Source organism: Ceratosolen solmsi, unplaced genomic scaffold, assembly GCF_000503995.2.
Source record: "Ceratosolen solmsi marchali unplaced genomic scaffold, CerSol_1.0 scaffold23, whole genome shotgun sequence".
NCBI lineage: Eukaryota > Metazoa > Arthropoda > Insecta > Hymenoptera > Agaonidae > Ceratosolen > Ceratosolen solmsi.
The window spans coordinates 4,561,705-4,570,810 of record NW_011948430.1 but is presented as its reverse complement, the minus strand read 5'-3'; the positions used below and the strand labels follow the sequence as shown (position 1 = coordinate 4,570,810).

General features: G+C 39.1%; 1 protein-coding gene across 1 annotated transcript in view; it reads right to left on the bottom strand.

Moving 5' to 3' along the window:
• Ack (activated Cdc42 kinase) overlaps positions 1-7,895 on the bottom strand; it is a 9,459-nt gene extending 1,564 nt beyond the window's left edge. Inside the window, exons 1-6 of the mRNA XM_011501993.1 lie at positions 7,323-7,895; positions 6,635-7,221; positions 3,846-4,304; positions 2,945-3,309; positions 1,412-1,901; positions 558-1,294 (exon numbers count right to left, since the gene is read on the bottom strand). Of these exons, the coding sequence (XP_011500295.1) occupies positions 558-1,294; positions 1,412-1,901; positions 2,945-3,309; positions 3,846-4,304; positions 6,635-7,221; positions 7,323-7,846 (3,162 nt within the window). The 5' untranslated portion in view covers positions 7,847-7,895. The remainder of the gene's footprint in view (positions 1-557; positions 1,295-1,411; positions 1,902-2,944; positions 3,310-3,845; positions 4,305-6,634; positions 7,222-7,322) is intronic.
• Positions 7,896-9,106: the final 1,211 nt, after the last annotated feature.

Sequence of the window (9,106 nt, the reverse complement as noted above, 5' to 3'; positions counted from 1 at the left end):
TTGTTTGTTTTTTTTTTTTTTTTTTTTTTTTTTTTTTTTTTTTTTTTTACCGTAATATTATGCTCTTGGCTCGGGGGACTTAATTAATGTGTCATTGACGTAACTTTTCCAGTACCGAATTGGTAATTTTCTGATACGATCTGAAGTTACGTTCCGGCCCACACTATCCTTACTTTATAAATGAAACTTTACGAGGAAGATTAAAACGAAGGTTTATTGCCGTTGGCACGAAATTTTGATTATCTCAGAAGAAATAACATACTCTTTTAATCTCGATTTTGGTAGAATGTTCAAAGGTCGTTTAACAATTTATTTGATCTTTATAAAGATTTTATTTAGTCATTCGATCTCAAAACTTATATGTCCTTAATATATATTATTTATTGGCGTAAGGTAGTGCCGAACGAGCGTTAATTCGAAAAATAAATGAATTTACGAACGAGAAAGGCCAAAATATTATTACAAACAAAGCCTTATACTCATCTTACGCGTGTCGGACTGATGAAGCGACAAACCCATTGCTTATCGTTTTATTAAATTTTCGATAATTATCTCACCATATTATTGGCTGCAGTGGCCAAGGCATTGCTATTAGCGTGATAACTTCTGAGTATATTTTGGCGAACGGTCTTATTGTAAAGAGTATTGAACTCATTTTGAGAGAGCTGCTCAAGATTCGGCACGGTCTGCTTGAGCTCCGCGTAAACTTGATTGGAAAGTGTTGTGCCGGCGATTGAAGCCGGTCTCGGTAGGGTCGAGGACGCCGAGCCCAACGACTGAATATTTTGGAGATTAAACTGGCTGGGCAGACTCGGGAAGTTCTGCTGGTAGGCGACGGCGACATTCTGGGCGGCGTTCTCGAGATTGCTCGGCGCATGATTTGGCACGCATTGCAGGAGATTGGAGACACTGCCGGCGTATTGTGCACCACCAGTGGAGACGACCTGATGCCACTTTTGAGTAACTATGCCGTCCGTGCACGTGGTCTCGGAGAACGACTGGCTCTGATAGCCCATTTGACTGCTCCTAGGTCGCTGGATGTTGGTGCTTTTGCTCGGCCATGAGTTCTGCACCTTATTGGGGAACTGGAAACTGCCGCGCTGCTCGCCATTGGGCGACTTGGGCTTGGCGGATTGTGGTGGCGGTCGTAGCATCGGTATCACCGTGTTAACGGGTAATTTATTAGTGGTACTGGCCGCGAGCGAGAAGTTCGAGGGGCCGGATGACGTCTGCTGCTGGACTTGTTGAAGTAGTAATTGTTGCTGCTGCTGTTGCTGTAGCTGTTGTTGCTGCTGTTGCTGTAGCTGTTGTTGCTGCTGTTGTTGTTGTTGCTGCTGTTGTTGCTGCTGTTGCTGTTGTTGTTGTTGTTGTTGTTGTTGCTGCTGCTGCTGCTGATGGTGGTGGTGATTATTAGAATTTGTGTTCTTACTGGCCTCCTTCTCGCCCAGGTGTTTCTCAAGCTCCGCGAGAAAGGCTGGGTCGAGTTTCTTGGGCGAGGCCCGATTCTTCGACTCGAGATTCAGTTCGTTCATGCTCTGAGCGATATCGACGTTACTCTTCGGCTTAGTCGGGCTCTCGTTTGGCCCGAGAACAGGCAGAGGTGGTGGCATCGGGACGACGGTGAGACCGCGACTTACAACGTTCGCGTACGTAGCTTGGGAGTCGTCGGACTCGAGGTCGTCCGGCCAATTCTGGAGAATGGGAATAGGGCCCGACGTTCCCGTTTTATCGACCTCGCTATAATGCTCGGCGCTGGAGTAGCCGTTGCTCTCGACGTTCACGTTCACATTGATATTCGTATTCTCGCTTCGGAGCTCCTTGTTGAGATTTAACGTGTGCTGAAGGGAAGACGACGAGACGTTATTCGACTGCGATTGGACGTTGCTGTACTGTTGATGTACCTACGATTGAAATATTGCATATATCATGGGGTGTATTAATGAGGTGGGAAAATTATTGGACCGAAGCGCGAGCAGTTAAAGCATAATTTGGAGTTTTAATCGAGCTTCTCTGATTTATAGTCGAGCGATAAATAAATTTAAATCTAACATTGAAATTGAGTGCGCTAATAATTAGCCCAATGGACCGGAATTTTTAGTATTTTTCTCACTGCCTTATCGCATCCTTCTGTTCAAGATAATAATTTTTACATGTTTGTGAGTAATGATTAGCATTGGACAGATAAGACAGTAGTGAAGTAACGTCCGAGATAAATGAAACGAAAATATTTTAAGACTCTTGATAATTACAGAAATGAAAAACGTTAAAATATTTATTTAAAATGATAAAAGGAAAAAATAACAAAAATAAAATTAAAAGGCTATTTTAAGTCATTGGAAAATTATTGGTTAATTACGAGTGGTAAAAGCAACGCTTGGGAGAACGAAGCATTCGCTTATCTTTTATTTGATATAATTTAAAATTTATTTATTCCTTAAGCTTTAATTACGCGAAACTTTCAAATATCTTTAGATAATGGCTTTGCCAAGTTCACTACTCAAAACTTTCTAAATACTTTTCAATCAATTCGAGGCTGAAAATATTTCACCGTGCAATTAATTATACATGTACGTGCGTTCGTGTTTATTAAATTTACGTAATTTCATGTCAATCAAAGCAATCCGTCCACCTTGCCAATACGATGCAACTAAGGCACATCACCACAATACAATGCAATTTATAATTACATTCACATTAATAAAGGAAAATATTTTTTTTTAAATTCAAATTCGTTTCATTTTTCGTTTGCAGAAATGCATTCATTTTATGCAGCATTTCAATTCCAAATCAGGCATTATAAAATTATCTCAATGATAATAAATAATGTTAAATGTTCATTTAGGCCTTGATAAATTATTAATAATTTTTCTTTTTGAAGATAAACATTGGACTTGATTAAGACTCGAGGATACTCATCGATAATACGTCAGATACAATCAATTACCGGCTGTTGTTGACTCGTAGCCGGTGGAAAGTAGGAGGAATTCGTTGGGAGCTCCGGCGTCACTTGGCTATAATATCGCGACTGCGACGAATTCACAAAGATTCGGGACGTATCGAATGGATCGGACACGGACGAGGCATGAGCGTTGCTATTATCCGGGCAATTGGCGTACGTCCTCGGATCCTCCTCGGACCAATACTCCTGCGATACCGTCTGTACTCGCTCGACGTCGTTCGGCTCGTCGAGGATATTTATCACTCTTCGGCAGGCGGTATTGTTGTCCAGCTGGACAGTCGTTGCATTCGCCAGCTCCTCCGGCGACAGGTCGATCAGAGAACCCTCTTGGCTGCTACTAGCTCCTACGACTGAGAAAGCCCATACAATGTCGCCGTTGTTCTGGCTTTGTTGTTAGCCGCTGATAATGCTTAGCGTTAAAATGCGCGACGTTTTATTGAATTCCGACATAAAATTGGAATAAACGTATGAAATAGACTGATGAGATAATTTTAGCATTGATTTGCCGTCGATTTTAATGTATTAGCAAAATGAAAAAACTACTCCAAGACTATTTACACTTTGTAGAGATGTGTCTAGTGTATAATTTAGCAGCTCGTAGCTCGTTAGAGTGCGGTGGGTAAGATAAGATTATAGTCGATTTAATATATCATACGTAAGAAAATTGTGTAATTAGATTTAACGGCAATTAATCAATGCTAAATATCTTGAATGTCAGTTGGTGTTAAAAAGACAAAAGCAATTAGCTCTTTGCTGGCACTTTGACATTCGTTGTGGGGAGAATCGTTCGCATAAATAGCCAAATGACCAATTAGAGATGAGCGGAAGCAATGAGATAAGCGCCGCGGCGATAAGCTTGAACTACCGGACGAGAATATCAACGTACTTGGCACTGAAGTATTGGGCACTTTAACTGGACTGCCCCACCAGTCGTTCTGCAATTTACTGTAATTAAACTGCTTGCGCGTACGCTGGGCCGCTCCCGGAAACTTCTTGAGGGCGCATTCGGCAATCCCGACGATGTCGGGCGGCTCCATGGGATTGCGCAAGTACACGTCGTCGATGTAAATTGGACTGCCCCAGCTCTTTCCGAACGGGGCCCCATGACCCGTGTGAATGAACGAGTTCTCCAGAGGCTTGCTAATGTCCTCGGCTTGTTTCTTCCTCATGGGATCGACTAGGCAGCGGGGAAATACACCCACCTGGTAGGTTCGTTGGTTCTGGCCCTTCCACCAGTAATTCTCCGGTCGGCCGTCGATTATGACGATCTGGTCGCCGTGCTCGATCATCATCTTCTCCGGCTCGTCGAAGCGATTTAAGGCTTTCATCACAGTCGGAACCATTCCTAATGCAAAAGAGTATCGACGTCTGCGTTAGAATGACACGTCGGAATAATCGGAAGTTCTATTTTAGATTTGAATTAGATTCGTCGTTATTGAATGACGATACTACGGTGAAATGAAATGAGTATGAGCGAGTGGAAAAAAAAAAGAAAAAAAAAAGAAAAGAAAAAAAAAAAACATTCTCCATAACAGTTCGCGCGAAAAAAATATTTTCAATTGGTTTTATAATATTTTGCCCGTAAGGAAGCATTACCCAGGCACGTAACAACTATGTTTCAAATATATTCTCTATCATTAATTCTCGGTGCGTCGTATAAGTAAAGGCAATATAAATCTAATCGGCAATTGAAAATCTCTTTCGCAAAAATCTTACTAACTCTAATAATTATTCCAAACCGTTATTGGCGTCAATTATTATATTTATTTATTATTATTATTATATTCGACAATTAATTATAATTAATTTTAAATTGCGCATTGTAAATCGTATAGGAAGCATTTAACAGCGAGCAGATGGACTAGAAAGGGTCAAGTGGAGGACTACGATGACAGGGACGGAAGATAACACGAGATAAGCTCACTGAGAATCGCCAAAATACGAAACCGTAATCTTTAACTTATTCGTTTGCGAAAAATGCACATAAGCCTGCGCCCGCGACATAAATGATGAAAGCGCGAGAAACAAAGGCGGCATTTCACTGCCTAACAAGCTCGAATAGTTCAAGGAATTTTCATTGATAGCGAGAGAAAGCCGAAACTATGAGATAAGCGAAAGTGATGGTTGTAGGCGGATCGTCGAGCATTTTGCATTGCTACACATTTCTAGAAGAGCTTTCTAAAATCCTTCTTTCCTCGTAATTTATAAATTTATAAATTCTCATTTTATTGCGGCTGAGTTCAATTTTACTCGTTTATCGTTATTGTAAATTTGGAATTTGGCTTAAGAGAGAAAAAAAAGAAAAAAACATAACAAGGTTACCTTATGTAACAATGATATTTAATAGAAAGTATGATCCGCCTAATTATCATTTAATCAAAAGCTCACCGTACGTAAGCCAATATTATGATTATATAATAAGAAAGGTGAGTTGACAGCATTGAAGTGAAAAATTATTTATTATAAATATTGGGGTCAACTTAACAAATGTACCACGCACAGTACAGAAAATCTTTATAACTATATAAGCTATTCCATTTTTTCTATTCAAATAAATACTTTGCTCTATTAATTTCACTCGAACTATATAAAATACATGTTTAAAGCATTATTTATAATAACGATGCCGAAAATTTATGAAGTAAAAAGTTAATTAAATTGAAATATCGCGTGAATTATTGGAGAGCCTCACTTCCTACAAATTATAATTATAAAAATTATGAGAGGTGAACATAGCGAGGCCATAAAGTGATAAGGAATTAACGATTTATTACAAGAAAATATGAAAGTTATGAATATTATATTTCTAGACTCGATCAAAGTTATCCAAAATATACCTCTACAATAAATATTTATATATCGCAAGCTTTTATCTTTTAAATATTATTCATTCAAAATGTTTCATATTTCCTTTCGTCAAGTTATGCGCTGTTCAAATATTTGCTAAGAAAAAAACATTTTTGTTTTATTTAAAAACCTCATTATTAATATTCAATTTGCGATGAAGGGTCACATTAACGATTATATGCAATTACCATATTGGAGTTTGTCTTTTTACTTTGTCAATTCTGACGTTAAAATTATTATCGTTAATGTGTAGTTAATGATTAATTTAATCATCGATTTAAAAATAAAAAAAAAAAACGAAACAAAACAAAACAAAAAAAAACAAAACAAAAAAAACGCAAGCTTTTTTGGACAAATCGGTAATACGGGCAGATCTGAAATTCCTAATTATTTCCCAATTAATAATGCTTATTTTTTAAACGAAGCTGTCACGATATTTGAAAAATCGCTGCATAGAACGACGCGCGTATCTTGGATTTTCGATTGTTCGAATGCAAAAGCGATGTTTGCGTAAATTTGATGCAACAGTCGCTGTCGAGATCTACTTCACCCGTCGAATAACAAACTCTTTCGGCAATCAAGGATTTAATCAAAATTACGCACACCTTCTCAACGACACGCAAAATCAATCGTTCGAACGACCCCATTCGCTTTATACACTTCTACACTCGAACGTCAAATTACTTTGTATCGATGTCTTTTATTTGCTACGATCCGATTTTCCTAACACAAATGAATATGTATAATCAGTCTTGGGTGCCTTCCGATAAATAAAGCAACGCACGGGCGACTTGTCTCTTAACATAAATTAGCGCGATAAGAGCCTACCGGTAAGGGAATCCTTCAAGGACGCGAAACTCGGGCGCTCGGCAGGATCCCTCGCCCAGCAGTAGAGCATCAGCTGGAACATTTCCGGGGGACTGGCTTCAGGCTCGTGGAGCCTCTCACCCTCCCTGTCGATCTTCCTCAAGATCTCGGAACCGTTGAGGCCGATCCAAGGCTCCTCACCGAACGTCAGCATCTCCCAAAGCGTCACCCCGAACATCCACACGTCCGAGGCGTGGCTGAACTGCCGCGCCTTTAGCGACTCCGGGGCACACCAGGGAAATGGCACCTTCTTGTGCTCCGTCATGACGTAGCAATCTTCCTGCTGGGGTAAGGCTCGCATCAGGCCAAAGTCGCCGATTTTGATTTTGTCAATGGAACTGAGGAGGACGTTTCGACAGGCGAGATCACGATGCAAGAAGCGTTTCGCCTCGAGATAAGCCATCCCCGTGGCTACTTGAAGGGCGTAGTTACAGAGAGTGAGGACCGAAATGTGCCCACATTGCTTGCGTAAGTAGTCTAGGAGAGCACCGAGCGGTGCTAATTCCGTTACCATCATCATTGGCTGAGAGAGTACCACACCATATAGTCTGGAAATGTAAGCCATTCAACGTTAGCACAAGATTATCTAGGCAAATTATTAAGCTAATCGCTTCGAATGGCTGAATTTTGGATATTAACGACAACTTGCCTTATGAGATTGTGGTGATCTAATGTGTGCATTGACTGTACTTCTGATACAAAGTCTTCGATAACATTTGGTTGTGTCAAAGCATCTGCTTTTAAGACTTTAACGGCTACCGGCAGTGTTCTTCCAGTTGGAGAAGTCCATTCGCCTCTTCTGACAACACCAAAACTTCCATCGCCCAATTTCACTGATAACGTGACATCCTTGTCCTGAATCAGGCATGTTAAGACAGAGGTATTTTCAGTAGGCTGAGAGGCACGTTTGTTGCTCTTCTTATCGCTTCCTGGTCTGATTTTTGTTATCAAGCTCTTTTTCCATTGCAGCGTACGTTTCTTTTTTACAGCATCCATCAATCGACGAATGCCTGGTTTACCAAGACCAATTTTCTCAAGATCCTCGGTTTGTACATAATCAAAATGGTGCAGTCGTGTGACCTGAAGGTCATCTCTAATTCTGGTAAAGAATTGAGAGAGTTGAACATCGTGTAGTAACTCCTGCAGCCACTCCGTGCCTTCGTCATCTGCCATGATGAAATACTTGGCAATAGCTTTCTTCTAAAACAGACGAACAGTGTATATAAATATTTGGTCAAATATGTCTGTAATATTAAATAAGAAATGAAAAACGTATAAAGATTCTTTTACAAAATGATGGATGATTTGTTGAATAATTTTTAAGACAATATCATCAAATTACTGTATTATGAAATCAAAACAATAAGTAAGGAATTTTCTTTTTACGCTCATGTAATGTATGTATTATTGTATTGCCAAACAAGCATCGCCGGAGGAAGGTCTATAACAGATAGAATTGATGCCTACCCACGATAGACATAAATGAATAATGAAAACACAAAATTCGATATTTATTACGTCAGAAAAATATTCGCATGTATTATTAACTTGATAGAGCAAATCAATATAATCGATGGTATTAAATTTTTTTTAGCAAGTCGTATATTGCCGTACATCATCATTGCGTATCGTTAATTACGAAGCGCAAACGACATTTTTACAATTCGAAACACGTGCTAAGAAACGAAAAGTCTCGTTATACACAAAGTCAAGTTGCAAGTGAAAGTACGGCTACTCCCTATATTACGACACTTAGGCTGATAATTAATTTTATTTTGTTCAATAATAAGATGTGCCAATAGAATCGAGGGATAAATACGCTAATGTCTTACACAGCCGAACATTAGAGAATTTAATCTGCGCGCGTATATGAAGAGATAAAGCATATTTCCATCATGCAAAGATCAATTTCACAATTCGCCGTACACAAAAGTGCAGTGACAAACGATATAATTGGAAAATCTGTAAGGGGAGATACATTGCTTGTATAAGACAGATATGCATGTGAGATTAACACGCGTACGTGTGCGTGGAGCGCGGGCGTATATGTCAAGTTGAGCTTCTATTAACAGACAATAGCTTCGAGACTTCAAGGCGATGGTAAATGTCAATATTTTTAATATGATAATCAATTTATTTAAAATAAAATATCATTAAAAATTATCTGCATAAAACTTGTTACATATGCATTAAAAACATCAAATTCTAACCTTTATCTTGTTACGGTCATTTTTCATCATTGAATAATAATTCAAATTATGAACACATTCTCTTATTACAATTGCTCTCGATAAAAACAACAACAACAATTATTACTTATAATTAAACTCTCGGATAATGCCATTAGATGACCAGACTATCAACAGTATAATTTCTTTAAAACTTGTCACCTTCTCTTGAAGTGACATATCTTTCGCGCCTCGACTACTTAAC